The sequence below is a fragment of the Syngnathoides biaculeatus genome, chromosome 5 (assembly GCF_019802595.1).
Source record: "Syngnathoides biaculeatus isolate LvHL_M chromosome 5, ASM1980259v1, whole genome shotgun sequence".
NCBI lineage: Eukaryota > Metazoa > Chordata > Actinopteri > Syngnathiformes > Syngnathidae > Syngnathoides > Syngnathoides biaculeatus.
Window position 1 is genome coordinate 10,495,508 of NC_084644.1, and position 18,257 is coordinate 10,513,764.

Sequence of the window (18,257 nt, forward strand, 5' to 3'; positions counted from 1 at the left end):
AAAAAAACAAACACAAAAATCGTTATTTGGGCTTTTTCCAGAAGGGAGATGCCACAGGTAGCAATGATTTAGAGAAACGGTCATATTGTGTTTAGTTAAGAGTGAGTTCTTCTTAATTTTCTCAATTATACATTCAATAAGTAATATAACATAAAATACTAGTACTACAATGCATAAAACTCAGCATTGATGGGATATTGCATGTCAAACCTGGTGGCCCGGGCACCAGATCAAAGACATTTTATTTGGCCCGCAAAAACAAACCATTTGTGTCAACTTTGTCTCACTTGTAATATGGACTAATTGCAAGAATTATTTTTTAATGACCAATTACGATTTTAAAAGAAATGTAATAGATAATATATAAATATATATATATTACTAATTATCTAATAGTTAATAATTTTTTAAAATCTAATAATAGATCAAAAAAAAATTACATGGGCTTCAGATTTCAAAACTCATCACCCATCAATTTGTATGGGTTCAAGCTAACAAGGGAAGTCATAACTACAATGTGGCCCAAGACAAAAATGAGTTTGACACCCCTTGGATATTGAATCCTTAACTGTTTTAGGTTCAAGGCTCACCTAGTAAATTACAATCCCAGGGTATTCATTTGTCCGATTTCTTCTTATTCCTCAAAGTTTTGCATTAAAAAAAAAAAGAGATACTACAGTGTATTGTATAAGAATTATCAATGTTAGGATCTCCCCTAGATTTGACCTCGTGTGGGCTTGCAGTTGAAAATATTTGAATTCTTATGCTCAACTAGAGTGATTTATGCTATTTGGTGCATTTCAAAAGCTTTCAAAGTACAGTACTATGGTGGCTGTAAAGTGCAAAAACAAAAACAAAGATCCATCCATCCATAAAGACACACATAGTCGTGTAACATATAATAAAATGTTGTATTACATTTCCAACTCACCATTACAAGAAGAAGAAAAAAAATCTGCTTATAAAAATACCACACATGAATCTACTTTTGGAAACATTTTGACACCAGGTCCATAAACAACAGCATGACGTTATTCCCCGTTTCATTGACTATATATGTAAATAGATTTGCTTTTTTCTGAAGTCTTTATCAAGAAAAGGCAACATGCAGGTGATAGCAGCACATGTAAAATACATTAAAGATGTCAAAAACTTGAAAAAATGAAGGGAGGAAAAAAAAAGCCACTGACAGTTCCAGTGTGTGGCTTTTGCAACAAAAAGGTCATGGTTAACTTTGGTATGTTTTTTTTTGTTTGTTTTGTTTTTTGAATGCTTAACTTTGTGCTCAGCACTCTGCCCGGTTTGGAGACAACTATATGATGTAGGATAAAGTGCTTCTTCTAAGCAAAGTGGGCTTTAAAAGGCTGACTTCAAGTAAACATGATTTTTTTTTTTTTAAATCATCATACATAACCATCCATCCTGTAATTTCTACAGATATTCACACCTATTTTAAAGTGCATTTCCTCAGATCACATCATCCCAAAGTTAAACCGGGAGAACTGAACCAATTTTATTACTATGATATTGATTTTCAAAAGGTCCTCTTGTTTCCTGAATCACAATTCCTGGTCCGGTGCAGGTATGTTTCATCGTACACAAAGGCGTCCACATTGTTTTAAAAAAAAAAAAAAAAAATGGAACCCCGCTATATTGCAGTTCATTGTAAATATTCAGATTCGTCCGGGTCATTTCATTCTCAGGGTATTGAATCAATCGTAATTGGATCAACCAGACAGAACAGTGCTGTCAATCAATTAAATCCAGTGACAATACTCCATGTGTTTTAATTGGTGTGATTACCATAACATCTATGCCAATTTTTGTTATCCCATCTATGGCTTTTCACATTATAAGTTAGCATTAAGAAAGCAACCTTTTATTGGGCGAAATTATACCGTGTGATTGAAAATTTTGGTATTCGACTAAGTTTAATTAATTTGTTTTATGTGTCAAGTTTTAGAGTGAACTTCAACTTGGAGCAATAAATAGCTGAAACAAGCACACTAGTGTCTTTCGGCTTGTCACGTTAGGGGTCCCCACAGCGTGTCATCTCAGATGAAACGCTCATAATTGTTTGGCGCACTTTTTACGCCGAATGCCCTTCCTGATGCAACCCCACAGGGGGAATGGAGGCCCCAGTGAGATACGAACTCACGACCCCTGGCTTACCAAACCACTGCTTGTGTCTTAAAGTTGAAAGAAGTTGTTTGAAGGTTTATAATCACTGTAATATCAAAACTAATTACCGTTATCAGCTTTTCACCTGTTGTGGGTTGGTGTGGAATGTATCTCCTGCTATAAATGGAGTTGACTGTACCCCTGCTAATTGCAGGGGATAATGACCGAGCCCTCCAAGAATAGCGAGAATCTCCGAATAATTGACACTCCGTTATTGCTTCCATAAAGAAAAAAAAAAGTCAGAAAAAAGCAGAGGTTTACGTGAATAACATAAGATGGGTCACGTGCCCCAAAAATTCAGCAACAAAGTGAATTTGGGAACTGCAAATAAGCGGGGGTCCTCCGTACTGCAGTGGGATGCTGGTGTCAACAAGATGGAGTGAGAGTTTGACACAAAAACAAAGTCAAGTTGAAACTGCTGCTGTGGCGTGCACGTTTGAAAGTGACTGTTAAGGACATGTACAAAGGATTTGAAGCAGGTGTCGAGGGGAGCGGGGGGGGGGTCCAATGGTGGTAGTGGTATGAGTACAAAGTTATAGGACCTTCTGGAGGATGGCGTTGGGCACTTCCAGGGTCTCGTCCTTCACTAGGACGATGTCATAAGAGTCCAAATATTTTTCCAAACGCTCCTCCACCTGTAGAGTGACAAGGTTAGACATTATCAACAATATGATAACCGAGATAACGCGCCATGTAGTGGAACAAAATCAGCTTAAAAATCCCAATGGCTAGGTCAGGGGTGGGAAACCTATGGCTCGCAAGCCATATCTGGCTCTTTTGATGTTGCATATGGCTCGCAGACCCCTCATCACTACATACCGTACAATGTCATTTTTGTCATGTAGGCAACGCAAATGAGCGTAGACAGTTTGTCCTGGTAGGGTTGCCATAGTTCACCATAGCAGTCGATGTGCACAAGTGCAGATGGGTCCAACGGAGATTATGTAGCAACAACTAATTGTGCCAACAATCGCTCAAAGAAAAAAAAGATGGGGAGTTCTACAGTTTTTCGGCAAGACTGGACAGCTATTTACAGATGGAGGAGTATGCCAAAGCATTCGTGCTTGATGTTGCCAATTAACGTTGTTGACAATTTTTCACATAAAGACAAGATAATCAAACAATTAAAAGACGTGCTATTGTTGGCAAGAACTGTTCACCATGATGGCAAACAAACTGAATTACGTTCACGATTAACGGATGGACGGTTGCATGAAGCTTAATCTAACGACGTACGAAAGACTATAAAGCCATCAGCAAAACCAGCCAGCACCAGAATTAATTATTTTAATTAATTAATTAATTAATGGTAAGAAGTGCTTTTGTCCTCATTGCTTAGCAATATCATAACAATGTTATTTAAAAGAATTCAGAGACTTAGTGTACTCTAAAAGTCTTGGTTCTACATAAATGCTCAAATACACCTGTATTTAGTTTTCAAAATATTGCATGGCTCTTTTGAAATTACATTTTGGCATTTATGGCTCTCTCAGCCTAAAAAGTTCCCGACCCCTGGGCTAGTTAAACAAAAAATAAGGCAAAGCAAATGTATTTGTATAGCAGATTTCATACACAAGGTAATTCGGTGCGTATCACATGATTAAAAGCATTCAAATACATAAAGAAAAATATTTGAAAAAGTACAATTAAAACAGATTTGAGTGGAACAAATGTACAATATTCAGCATCCACTTGAATGTGAAACAAAGATGCACTTCTCATAATAATTACATATTGTAATAATGACGTGTCCACATATACTACTGTATTTTGGACACATTTTTATTATTAGTTGTTTACTCTCTTATTCGTGTTTGGAGATGACCACTCTACCAGATTTACATCACATTCAAAGTCATTACTAAATGCCCAATGGGACACAGTTGGACGTCAAACAAGGATAGTTTCAATAGCTGATGAAATATGGAAGCTGTACCATGACAGAGACCGATGTGATATTGGGACGTACCTTGTCATTGAGGAAGCCGACCTTGAGGATGTTCTCCACGTTGGGCACGCCGTCGGCCATGCTGAGGTCGCCCAGCGAGTCTCCCATCAGGATGATGTTGCAGTTCTCCTTCAACTGCTTGAAGTAGTCAGTATTGCGCAGGGCACCGTCGTGCTTGTTGTAAACGTGGATCAGCTCGCCTTTGAAGCCCCGCAGGACGCCCTGCAAAAACAACGAGGGCTGAAGGATTTTGAAACATTATCAAATGCGATTTTTTTTTTGTCCCCCCTCAATATTGTGGGATGCTCTTTACCGTTATTCCCGGCCTACAGAGCGCACCTGGTTATAAGGCTCACCCAGTACATTTGTAAATACCTTTTGGTACATACATACGCCCACATTGAAACAGGAGATATTTACAAAGGAAGACGGTACACAGAGCGAGGACCGGTAAAAGTCACTTCCTCGGCACATATATTCCACCGGTCTCACTCTTAGCTTTTTCGCTTGCGGCCGTGAGAAAAAAATGCACAAATTAGCCGCATCACCGCATAAACCGCAGGGTTGAAAGCGTGTGAACATATATCTCATATAGTTTTTAAAACACAAGTAATAGATAAGTCTAGTTTACAACAGTAAATACATTGTTTTGTCTTAGGGCTGCACGATTAATGTAATTTCAATCGTGATCTTCATTTTGGCTGCACGATTAAATGAGCAAGATTGTTGGGGAATTTTCTTTACATTGAAAGTGCGGGCGGTGTTCCATATAAACCTAAATCAAGCTAGTTCTGTCTTGTCCTTATTGCATGAACTGATGAAGCCTGGTCAAAAGAGAGGCGGAACGTCTTTTAAGAAAACCAGGACCTTTTTCTTTTCTTTTTTTTATTTTTTGGGGGGGGAGCAAAACCCACAAAACACTCACTGGTGGTTTAGTTCCACTTATTCAAGACTTAAAAAATTGAACATTTCTTTCCGCCAATAAATATAATGGTCATCAATTATCCTGAGATTTTTAGCAATTTGGGGTCTATGCCCAGCGAATATCATGGGTCTACTGTTTGCAGATATTCACTGACTGCGAGAGGGTCTGAAATATAACCTAATCCATAAACAGGGTCACTTTCATAAACTCACATTGTCGTCAAAGTCCATGAAGTTGGACACCACCTTGACGTTGGGGTGGTAGACACCCGCCTGCCGGATCAGCTCCTCCAGCACGTCCCCCAGGCCGGCGGAGAAGATGAAGACGGGCACGTCATGCTGGTGCAGGCGGTCGAAGAACTGCTCGAAACCCTCCCTGACAAAAATACAAAAATCATGTTGTGAGGGAAAAAAGTATTTGAGTCTTTTTTTTGTTTTGTGGTGTGGGGTTCCTTGGTACCTGAGTGCGGCTTCGGACTCTCGCACCACCTGTGGCAGTTTGTCTTTCTCTATCCTCTGTTCCACCAGAAGTGTGTGAGACTTGAAATACCTAAACACGCACAAAGAAATTCATATTACACCCATCCATCCATTTTCTAAGCCGCTTATCCTCACAAGGGTCGTGGGGGAGTGCTGGAGCCTATCCCAGCTGTCAACGGGCAGGAGGCAACCCTGAACTGGTTGCCAGCCAATCGCTGGGCACAAACAGCCGCACTCAAAATCACACCTAGGGGCAATTTAGAGTATCCAATTAATGTTGCATGTTTTTGGGCTGTGGGAGTGTCTAGAGAAACCCCACGCAGGCACAGGGAGAACATGCAAACTCCACACAGGCGGTGCCGAGATTGAACACGGGACCTCAGAACTGTGAGGCCAACCCTTTACAGTTCATTCACCGTGCCGTCATATCATATCATACCATATGATGTAAGTAAGTTTCTTTCAGCTTGTCCCTTTCGGGGTCACCACAGCGTGTCATCTCAGATGAACGCACATATGTTTGGCACAATTTTTACGCCGGATGAAGAAGGAAATTGAGTATATTAAAAGGTACCTATAAGGTACATACAAAAAATTACTGTAAATCTGCTGCATTAGAGGCATATAGACATTAAATTAAATATGATGTAAATATGGTATATTAGAACATCAAATTGAATATGCTACAATGGAGGTTTATAGAAATGAAATGAGCAAATATGGTATAGTAAAAGTAAATAGACTATGATGCAGTGTGAGGTACACGTAGTACATCAGAGGTGTATAGACTTTATTTTTTAATTATTCATTTATATGTAACATAAGAGGTTTGTCCATCTGTTATGAAAATGGGGGTTGAATGACTACAGTGGATATAAAATGTGTACACATCCCTATTCTGACTGGATCCAAATAAAGTTCAGGTGTTGTAGTAGACTTTTCCAGATATTTTCTTTGCTTTTTAGCAGACGTCTGAAGGTTTTGAACTCACACTGAATGCTATTTTGAACTGTCAACAATTCCCTCAACCTGGACTAAGGCACAAGTTCCAGCAGACTGTAAAAAATATTGGCAACGGCATGATGCTGCCACAACCTTACTTCACTTTTTTGGTGTTGAACAGTGCTGCTCATGCCTAATTTTAGATGGAGCCCAAAAAATTCGACCTCGTTTTTGTCGAACCGCCCCAAAATCTCCTAAATGAATAGGAAAATGTGTTCAGGGATTACTCGACTTGAAACTTCAAAAGTCGATGCGGAGGAAGGAAGTCAATTCATCAACAAGTTAACAAATCAATTTAACTCCTAGGAAGAGTTACGTGTCGTAGCAATATGTATGTTCACCCCATTTAAATCAATGGGTGGAGTCGGCCAATCAAGTCAGTCAAATAAACAGTGTGAAAAGTTTAATATTTGTGTTATAACATTCTACTTCTACATTGACGGTTGTGTGATTATTTACGTGCAATCTGGCTTTTAGGAATGGGAGTTGTTGCATCAAGGTGTATGCAGCCATATGGTATATATAGTTTGAAATGTACATGAAAATAAAAAAATATACATGAGAACCATCAATCCATATTTCGTACCGCTTATCCTCACAAGGGTCGCGGGCATACTGGAGCCTATCCCAGCTGTCTTGGGGCGAGAGGCAGGGAACTCCCTGAACTGGTCGCCAGCCAAGCGCAAAAAAAAATATCAGATACCAGCATTAAATGGGGAATGTGTGACTTGAAGCATGTGATGTGAATCCAGGCTGGGTTGTCGTGTCCAAAGCGTCTCACCACTCCACCATAAAGGGGTACTTCTCCTCCATAGTAAGGTTAGGGTCAATCTCGATGGGGTAGTATTTGTTCTTGAGCTGCAGCAGCTTCTGGCGACACTCGTCCGTCACAAGGCTGCAGTTGTCGATAATGTCTGGAAACCGAAACGCACAGTGTGAAAAAACGCTAAGGCTGTCATTTGGATACTGTATTATGGCTTCGACTCACTGTGGCAAGTTGGACAGCGTTTGCCATTGATGGCAAACTTGCTTAGTGTCATGTCAAAGTCAGTGATGATCTGGGGAGCAACAAAAGAACAAATGAATTTCTGGAACAGGGTACACATAATCGGGGCGATTTCGAACCAGACTCCTCCCTTTCAAGCAAAGTCATCAAAAATCTGATTATTAGATGCCCCTAAAGTTAATCCTAAGCGATTGTACTGTGTTGTGCCGTGTGTTAACTCCGTTTCTGCATATAGCTCACGCTTCACTTACATACTGTCACCAGCGGGTGTCAGACTTGAACCCACCTGAAGCTTGGAGGCTCCTCCCTTGATGAGGCTGCAGATGATCTGCTCCACCCTCTCGGGGTCCCTCATCTGCACCGTCTTCTTCTCGAACTGAGGCATCTGAAAGCGGGACAGAAGATGACGTGACGGGAGTTGGCATGATGTGATTTCAAGTGTTTCGACTCATGCGTGTGGCACATCTGAACCCGTTTCGTCTTTGTGGCCAGTATGTGGAGATAAAGAAGAAGATGAGGAAGAGCATGATGAAGTGGTATGTTGGGGGGCAAATTCTGCATGCCTTGACCTAAACCTGTATGTCCAAATATGATACATTTTTGTCCACAATCAATACAGTGGTAATTCCCTATGTCGTCTGTTATTTCTGCACAATATCAACCAATTTCAAGTGGGGAAAATAGATTTGGAACAAAACTATTCATTCCTTCTTGTTTTGAATAATTGGGTATCTGTAATGCTTTGGTGCAGAAGGAACTGGTCAGCTACAAAGACAAGTTTGCGTGCCGATTCACTTCTGCCCAGTGCACACTTTAATCTTTTTATTTCATACATCTCTCATGACTCAATGATAAAAGATTTTGGTAAACTGATTTAACTCGTTGAAGTCGTTTGCTTCTGTGAAGTCTTTACGGCTAGCATTAGTGAAGGGTCTGTACCAGTTTAGTCACTGGGAGCATATTAAATTGGCGATTGTTTTTATTAACTCAAGCAATTTGATTGTCATACCAGGGCAGCACTGACTGTCGGAGACAAATTCTTTGTGCGTTTTACAAACTTGGCCATTAAAGCTGATTCTGATTCTAATATATGCTGAGTTTCTACCTCATCCAGTTCCCCTTAAAGTTTCAAACCAAAATGTTTAACTTCCCGTTCACTTTCCGATGTGGGTCTTAGAAACTTTTTCTTGCATGTCCTACCAGACAAACTATGTCTCACATACACATACAAAACGGGTGTCTGGAACACATCAATTGTTTTACGTGTAAGAAAAAAAAAAAATGGTGCTGGGCAGTCAAAATGCAACAAAAACGTTTTCATGTTCTCAAAGTGTGGATCTTTGTTAAGCATGTTGAAGCTCACAAAAAGCTGATTAAGTTGCAGTAATAGGAATAAAATAACATGACAAAGACTGAGAATGCAGCAAGTAAGGGTGCAAAATTACACAAACGCTTACGCAAACACACACACGCACTCACTTACCGTGGCTGTAGTCTGTGGAAAACAAGAGTGGAGAAAAGAATGTACGACCAAAGATTCTTTATATAATGGTAGAGGGGGGGAGGGGCGGAGCTTCAGACGCCTCCCTCATGCACAAGCGTACCAGCTGATTCATGTCAATACACACACAGACACACACACACACACACACACACTTGTACGCGTGCACACACACTGGGGAAGATAAATGGAGATCAGTGAAGGAGAGAAGTTCGGAATCTGCTCTTGTTGTCATGTTACCTTTGACTTTACACTCAATGAGAACATCTGCTGAACACACATTTTGGACACACACAGACACACTAAAAATATACACACACAAGCCACACATTGCAGCGATAAATAACTTGCACAGCCACGAAAGACCACCCGGGGTTAAGGTTAATTGTGTTGGGTTTAATTATAGACGCACATGCGTACACACAAAAACATGCACGCATTGTGCTGATGCATTGACTTGACAGGGCCAAGAAACAGTTTTTTTTGCATTAAGTGTAGAAAAAACAGGCATACACTGCATACAGTTAATCTATTCCGCTGTCATTGATTAAAATGTCGTAAATACCTCACAAAGGAAAACAAGCGCGGTCAAAGAATTTTCCCAGTGTTTGAGATGATGGATGGTTTCTTGCATTAGGTGAAAGAATGCAATGCATGTTTCGATCATTTTTTGTGAACTTTTTTTTTTTCACTCTTGAATGTTTGCTTCATCTTAATTTAACATGGAACATGTTTATTAATGTACCAAATATTTTGTAGTTTGTGAAAAACATTGATTCAATGGGGGAAAAAGTGGTTCAATTTAACTGAATTTAATTTTATAACTACACATTTTAAAACTCTAATTGCAATACTGTGATACCAGAACACTTTTACGCAAGGTTATCATACTAACACAATCTGAGACTGGCACATTTAAAAGCAAAGTACAGAAAGGAAAGTTCTTATTAAAAGACCGTGTACTGCACGTAGAACCAAACCTTTTTTCAATTGACCCCTCTGTAGAAATTGCGTCATCTGCGTCGCTGACCAATCAGAGGCCAGAGATCTGCATAAACCACGCCCCTTTTTGGGGTCCGCCGTTCCCTCAGACAACGTTGCATGGTCCAGTATAGCTTTTGTTAGCGTTTTATCGCGTATTTGGGTTCTTTAACAATAGATATGGTTAAGAGGTGTAGTCACGGACTTTGTAATAGTGACGACAGGTATCCTGAAAGGCTAGTTGGTGGAGTTCGATTCGTACCCTCTCCAAAACCGAAGACTCAGTACGAAAAATGTCTTCGATGGATCAAACTTTGTGGAAGATTGTATGATCAACTGAATCCATCTAAAATCAACCGGAACAGATATGTTTGCACGAAGGTAAGCCCTATATTTGATTATCAATACATGTCTCATATAAATGAATTAGCAGTTCTTCGCTTGCATAACATAGCTATGTGTGAATGATTGACACACTTGATCTGTGTTGAGCGATATTTTACGATGATCTGACTGCACAAACGTGTCTCTGTTCGGCGGCTACCGAGCTAAGCTAAACCGGACTTTGTTTGCACGAAGGTATGCCCTATATTTGATTTTCAATACATGTCTCATATAAATGAATTAGCAGTTTTTCGCTTGCATAACATAGCTACGTGTGAATGATTGACACACTTGATCTGTGGTGAGCGATATTTTGCGATGAGCTGACTGCACAAACGTGTATCTGTTCGGCGGCTACCGAGCTAAGCTAAACCGGACTAACGAGCCCTAAAAGCCTTCGACGTGCACCGAGACACCAAGACTGAACGAAGAATGTTTGAGGACACTAAAGTAGTGATTGTCGTACTCGGTCGGGACTTGCGTAGGTTCGGCACTAATTCAAGAATAATTATTGAGGGGAGCGCGTGACGTTACACAAAGAAATCGAGAGAAACAACTCGTAAATCAAGCCTCGCCTTCTTTTCCTTCATACGGCGGTTCACAAACGGCTACACAGATACACATACAGATTCTGCACACAAGTATGATAGGTAACACGGAAATAAGAAACTGTCAATGACGAATTCGTCTTTGGGTTATGATATATTATATTATGCGGCTTCTCGGTCTCTCTGACTCCGGAAAGATCTCGCGCTAATATCAATGGTTTCTCCGTCGATATGCATGTAAATACCATGGAAATACCCCTCGCTAAAATATTTGAAGCCCTGCTGTCTGCTTTTCAACGATATTTCACTATTCGCTAAGAATGCGAGTGAGAAATCAGCTGGTAAATTGGACAATTTCGCTCTAGTCTTTTCTTCCTGTGCCGCCATTTTTGGTAATTGTTTGTCTGAGGTTAGCACACGTGGGGTGACGTAACTTCAAGAGGCGTGGTTAAGTGCCCTGTACGGAGGGGTCAATTGCTTGTACTACGTAATGCACTGTTTACCTGCAGTATAAACTTTTAACAAAGAGAGACTTTAAGAAGCTCATAATGACCATAACTTGCATTGGCTTTCGTGTGTACATAATCGCCAAATAAAGGTAAAATAACGTGTCATGATCATTGAGTCATAAAATCTATTTTTGTTCATATTTTTGTCTGGCGGGAATGAATTCAAGAGATTTAGTTTTATTGCAATTTGCTATGGGACATATTGCTTTGTTTTTTTGGGGGTCTTGGTGACTCTTTTTGGAATTGATTAAACATGAAAACTAAGGTGTAATTACTCTTAAAGGCACATGAATGCATTGGGGTTTTTTTTAAACTCAAATATATCCATCCATCCATTTTCTTTTCTGCTTATCCTCACGAGGGTCGTGCCTATCCCAGCTGTCAACGGGTGGGAGACGGGGTACACCCTGGACTGGTTGCCAGCCAATCACAGGGCACATGGAGACAAACAGCCACATTCACAATCACACCTAGGGGCAATTTAGAGGGTCCAACTAATGTTGCATGTTTTTGGGATGTGGGAGGAAACCAGAGTGCCCGGAGGAAACCCACGCCGGCACGGGGAGAACATGCAAACTCAACACAGGCGGGTCTGGGATTGAACCCGTGACCTCAGAACTGTGAGGCCAACGCTTCACCAGCCGCTCCATGTACCCCCAAGTCAGATATATTTACATTTTTTAAAAAAGTATCTTTTAATAAGTGTGAGTGTTTAAACAAATACAAAAGTGTTTGCATTTACAAATTGCAAAGAACAAGACTATTACTACTACTGCTGCTGCTGCTGCTGCTTAAAAAAAAAGAAAAAAACATGACAGAGGGAACCGGGTCGAGTTCTGCTGAGAGTCGGACGACCTCACTGGCGTGACAAGGATGCGAGTGCAACCCGAGAAGAAGGACTCACATAGGTTGAACAAGTCCCCCTCGGTGAAACGAAAAAGTAGGTCAAAGCTCTCCAGTTGCAACATAACAACATACATAAACCACATTGCATCAGCCAGATTTTATGCATCAGTGGCTGTTTACAATAATGATGACAGTGTGTACTCATGTACTCCTCCTTGCAATGGTTGAATAAGTAAATTTTAATACATCAAAAATCTTTTCTTTCTCGCTTATCTAAGTGTGGCAGTCACGAGGGGCTTCAAGTTCAACATGAACATAAACGTTATCACACTAACTTGCACACGAGTGGGCAATCACGCGCTCTCGTTGAAAAGACGTCTGACCCACAAACACTGGAGAATGGACAAAAGTGACAAGTATTGGAGAGCTCACACAAATCGGAACGGTACAAGTTTCAAACGAGTGAACTCTCAAATGTCCATTTGTGCAGCCGTGCTGTTATTTTGGTGATGCACAGGAAGTGTGGGAATTGAGAAGGATGTGAAAGAACCAAGTAGTATTATAGCCACACTGAAAATAAATAGGCGGCACGGTGGTGCACCTGTAAAGTGTTGGCCTCACAGTTCTGAGGACCTGGGTTCAATCCAGGCCCTGCTTGTGTGGAGTTTGTATGTTCTCCCCGTGCCTGCATGGGTTTTCACCGGCCACTCCGGTTTTCTCCAACATTCCAAAAAATTGATTAATTGGACACTCTAAATTGCCCCTTGGTGTGATTGTGAATGCGACTGTTGTCTGTGTCTGTGTGCCCTGCGATTGGCTGGCAACTAGTTCAGGGTGTACCCTGCCGCCTGCCCAATGACAGCTGGGATTGGCTCCAACACTACGAGGAACATTGTGAGGATAAGCGGCTCAGAAAAGGAATGGATGGAAGCTAAGCCAACACTTTACAATAGTTTTTTTTTTTTTTTTAAACAGACTTACCGTAATTTCCGTCTTATAAGCAGTGATTTACGTATGTTTTTTTTTTATTCTGTTAGTGCTGTGCTACCGTGTTGCTACTGTGTAGCTGCCTCAGCTGTTTATTTTCATTTTTTTTTTTAACCAGGCATGTTCTTGCTACCGTGTTATTGCTATGTTAAGATAATCTAAGGTACTAAAACTTTGAAAACTCTTTCTGTGTACCGTCTTTCTTTGTAAATATCTCGTCTTTCCATGTGGGTTTCAATGTGGGAACTTGCGGCTTATGTATGTACCAAATGGTATTTCCTTTACAAATCTACTGAGTGAGGTTTATAATCCAGTGCGCTCTGTAGGCCGGAAGTTACGATATCCAGGTCCAAGATATACAAATCCCTATGGCATTTTCAGGAATTAGGGAATTAGTGATTGATTATGAATACAGTGGCGGCATTCAGAATCTATCATTCATTCCCTGCTTCCTAAATCACTAAACAGGGTTTTTCTGTGGACTTTTTACTTTTTAACTATCTAGGTCTAAGATATAGAAATCCTTATATAGTGATAAGGAAATGAGTGAATGATTTCCAACACAGCTAACGTGTTTCCATGAAAACGAGGTGAAAAATGCATGCATAGTGTCATATACAGTATCTACAGTGGAAAGGCGAACGTTGCACCGTGCCCTCCCATAGGGGAAGCCGTTCCAGTTGCCACGGGCGACCGCCATCTGTTGCCACTGATAGGGGGGGAGGGGTGCAACAAGTGTGTGCTTGACAGGCGATATGGATGGAATATTACATTTAAAAATTTTGCAAACACCTCTCTGCCACTAGCGCCCCCTGCTGGGCCCAAGAGTCTTTACCACGAGAGGAAATGTTTGAAAATGATCACAAGGCTTCTGTATTTACAAAATGACTACAAATGCATGTACAGTAGTACCTTTACTTTCGAAATTAATCGGTTGCAGAAGTTTTTTCGTAACGTGAATTTTGTGTAAGAAGAAACGCATTTTACATATAAATAGCCTAATCCGTTCCAAGCCCTTGACTCCCCGCCAAAAATAAGCATTCAAAGTACATAATGTCTTCTTCTTTTCCTTTCGTCTTGTCCCGTTAGGGGTCGCCACAGTGTGTCATCTTAGATGAACGCATATTTGTTTGGCACAGTTTTACGCCGGATGGAAGAATAAAAATTATGTTCATTTACCTTTTGGCATCATGGGGGACAGAGGAGGAGCCAAATGCCTTTTGCCACACCCCACCCAACAAAAAAGACTTAAATGAGATCTTGATATGATAACATCCTTTCTTGAATGATTAATGAATAAATGAATAATTAAATAATGATTTTTTTTCCCAAAAGTTTGAATCCGTCTCCTGATCTCCTTGGCAAAAAAAAAGAAAGACATTTTTGCTTCTTATATTGTGAGACCTTTCACTGAAAAGTGCAACTATTTTTATTTGATTATTTTGCCAAGATTTAACTTTAGTATTATAACAGCTCGTCCGCGAGTGTGGGTGCAGTAACGAGCTGCAGGTGAAAAGAAAACGAGATTTTTGCCATCCACTGACAGAACTGATATCGGAATGTTATTATTCTTGTTTTGTTTTTGTGCGGTCCCTGCAGCAAACCAACTCATAATTGAGAGAATTGGTGCCCTCAATTTGTGTTGTCTTTCACGCATCGCTTCTGTCGTTTTTGTCGCTTTTGTTCTCAGGCACACAAGTTCCGAGGCCGGCAAGGGGGACGCCGATGACTCACTGATGACTGGAATGTACCGCAAACGTCGACATTTAAGTGACAGGGAGGCGCTGTGCATACTTCTGACATGAATCATATCTGAATATATAGTTGTGAGCAGGACCTGCAGCTACATGTAACTATTTTCAATTTCTTCCTTGCATGCTACTTACGAACGATCAATGTAAACATTCTTACATGAAGGACTGTGACATAAGCATTGAAAGTTGTGTTAGCCCTGCACAATTCCAAATGGTGACTCTGCGGCCACAGCATTAGGTAGACCTACACAATATCAAGCAAGGGGTTCAAAATACGGCCCAGTGGACATTTTTTTCTATTTTAAGATAATTATTAATGTTCAAGTGTAATGATTTTTTAAATAATGTTATTTTATCGCTTTTAAATGACTAAGTATGATTTTTTTTCCTTTAATCTTGTAATAAGGTGACTATGTGTTGAAAAAAAATCTATATTCATGTATTTTATTTGTTAAATTTTAACTCTAATTTCATGGTTAGGGTTGGGTTTTTTTGGGGGGGGAGAGTGGAAGTGGCAAAAAAATTTGACTCCCCCCCTTTATTAGATTTCAACTTTAGTTTTGGGAAAACGCTTTCCCTTGGGGAAATTTTTTTTTTTTTACTTTTTCCTTGTTAAACTTCAACTTTAATTTTACAATATATTTTATTCTAAAAAGATACTTTTAAGCGTTGAATTCCAGCATTAATTTCACGTTTTTTTCTACAAAAAAAATGATTACATTGTAAAATGTTAGCCTTCATTTTGTAATATGCTTTTTCTCCAAAATAAGTTTTTCCTTTGTTGAATTTTATAATTTTATTTAAAATTTTACACTTCCTTTTTTCTTCAAAGATGTTTTTTTTTCTACTTTTAGACTTTCAACTCGTCTTGTAATATATGTATTTCTTTTTACATTTTATTCATATTCCTTATATAACCATTTTTCAAAACTGACTTTTTTCCATGTTAAATTTCAGTTTTAATTAATTTTACCACTTTTCCCCATTGAAAATAAGATTTTATTTCCTCTTAACTTTGAAAAGTAATCTTGAATTTTTTTTTCTCCCCAGAAAAATCCTTATTTTTCCCAAAATGTTTTTTACTTGTTGTTGTTTGAACTTCAGCCTCCTAATATAATATAACAAATAAAAAATAATAAATATATATCACAAAATTTCCCCCTTTTTTCCCTAACTGACCTAATGCTTTATTATTATTTAATTTATTGGCATATAATTGGGATTTCCAGAGCATGTTGCCACCTTCTGCAAGAAATGCTACTAATTTGTGACCTGCAACAGAAAACAAACAATGTTTTTTCTTTAGCCGTAACTCGAGTTTGTACCTTGTGATACGAGTGCCTTGACTTCCAAGGTTTTCGAGCTACGAGCTGCCACCATCAATTTTTTTGTCAAGATACAAGCAAAATTAGAGATACGAGTGCTCCTCAAACCCCCATTGCTAGCTGATGGCAGCACACCTCACAGCATCCAGCCACCATCAAGTCACTTTGTTTTCCTTGCAGTGGAAGGACACTATCAGTTGGTGGTGCTCATGAACCACTCATCTGTTGTGTACTACTGTAATACTAATAAACCCACAGAAGAAGAGCAAGAAAATACATTAGGTACAGATATTTTGTGCTCACATATTCCATATTGAAAACAAATGTTATTACTGTGTTTTTATGCAACACAATACTGTTGAGCATGCCAATGATGCTCACTTAAAACATTTTTTTAATTATTTATCTTTTAAATTATCTTTTTTCAAATATTTAATTATTTATTGGGCGGGACCTCCAAAAGCCACTTCCACCTATCACTTTCCTGTCTGGCTGGTTTGCTGTTAGGGCTTGCATAACAAGCATGGAGGGGAACTGACAATGAAAACAGCAGCAGCTACAAGCAACTACCGGTCTGTTAGTGTCAACTTCGATGCGTGTTTTTGTCTGGTTATGCGGATCCCCAACTCCCCCCCCCCCCAAAAAAAAAAAAAAAAATCTATCTGCAGGTGACCTCTAAAACAACTGCTGTTGCTGTTCTTGGGTCATCTGCGCATAGGTGGAACAACACCAAAGTCACTGTTGTCCAGAAGTCCACAGCAGGAGGTGCCTTCAAAATAAATCGACAACGTGTATCGCTTATGAGCTAGTGTCTTACAATTGACTTATTTTTCTTTTGTCACCACTTAAAAAGAGTTTACAAATGCTGTAAAGTATCATAAAATAACTGGGTACGTCTCCATAAGATGAGAATTAAAAAAAAAATAACTCTTAATTTGAAAGTGCACAATTTTCCTCTGCTCGCTTCCTCTGATCACACCACGTAGCTGTCATGTCGCTTGAGAACTCACCATTTCGATGATTCTCGTCTTCTTCCCCGCTCGTTTCTTCTTTGCGACGATGTACTGGGCCAGAACCACGCCGCCGAACAGGGCGCACACGCTCGCGCTGGCTGCGGCGCCCACTTTGACGACGGCCGTCCGGTCCATGGCGGCACGCTTGGACCTCCGCCACCGCTGGCGAGAGGAGAGTCCTCGTGTGCTATGTGAGCCGCCCCCGCGTTCGGTCGCAGGGAGCGAGGCGGCACGTGACGTCACTGGCGGCAATGCCGAGCTACTTCCGGGGCTCCCATGCAGTCCGAGATCGTCTATTTTATATACATGTATCACTTTGAGGACTAATTCAACGAAACTACATTGCACGTAAAAATTCCGTTTTCACAAAACACACTTCAGTGTTTAAAAACAGTTAAATATCACATAGAAATGTAATACTGGGTCTGTAAGCTAAATATAGCCGAAATGTACAATTTAAATGTACTGCCCTTGAAATATAAAACTTGCACCATCCATTTTCTTTGCCGCTTATCCTCACAAGGGTCGTGGGGAGTGCTGGGGCCTCTCCCAGCTATCTTCGGACAGGAGGCAGAGTACACCCTGAACTGGTTACTAGCCAAACGCAGGGCACATAGAAACAAACAACCATGATCATTCATAGTCACGTCTTCTAACCTACCACTCACGTTTTTTGGGGTGTGGGAGGAAACCCAGAGAAAAGAACAAGTCCAGTATCTACATCCATCCATCCATTTTCTCCACCACTTATCCTCACGAGGGTCGCGGAGAGTGCTGAAGCCTATCCCAGTTGTCAACGGGCAAGAGGCGGGGTACACCCTGAATGGGTTGCCAGCCAATCGCAGGGCACACAGAGACAAACAGCCAC

General features: G+C 40.2%; 1 protein-coding gene across 2 annotated transcripts; it reads right to left on the bottom strand.

Annotated features, from left to right (window-relative positions):
* Nucleotides 1-1,623: 1,623 nt before the first annotated feature.
* nt5c3a (5'-nucleotidase, cytosolic IIIA) lies at nucleotides 1,624-17,673 on the bottom strand. Of its 2 annotated transcripts, none has more exons than XM_061820559.1 (8): nucleotides 17,387-17,673; nucleotides 7,828-7,926; nucleotides 7,524-7,593; nucleotides 7,317-7,449; nucleotides 5,514-5,603; nucleotides 5,267-5,429; nucleotides 4,151-4,351; nucleotides 1,624-2,816 (listed from the first exon to the last, which is right to left on the bottom strand). In XM_061820559.1, exons 1-8 carry the CDS (start codon nucleotides 17,522-17,524, stop codon nucleotides 2,715-2,717), a joined length of 996 nt encoding a protein of 331 aa, XP_061676543.1. In that variant the 5' UTR covers nucleotides 17,525-17,673; the 3' UTR covers nucleotides 1,624-2,714. The 2 variants fall into 2 exon arrangements, with proteins under 2 accessions (XP_061676543.1, XP_061676544.1); XM_061820560.1 differs by lacking the exon at nucleotides 17,387-17,673 and adding an exon at nucleotides 9,025-9,059.
* Between the last annotated feature and the right edge of the window lie 584 nt (nucleotides 17,674-18,257).

Coding starts and splice junctions, on each gene's coding strand:
- nt5c3a (XM_061820559.1), bottom strand. CDS start 17,524: ATGGACCGGACGGCCGTCGTCAAAGTGGGCGCCGCAGCCAGCGCGAGC. Junction 7,450..7,523: donor ACGCTGTCCAACTTGCCACA/GTGAGTCGAAGC, acceptor TTCGGTTTCCAG/ACATTATCGACAACTGCAGC. Junction 2,817..4,150: donor TCGGCTTCCTCAATGACAAG/GTACGTCCCAAT, acceptor GTCACTCTACAG/GTGGAGGAGCGTTTGGAAAA.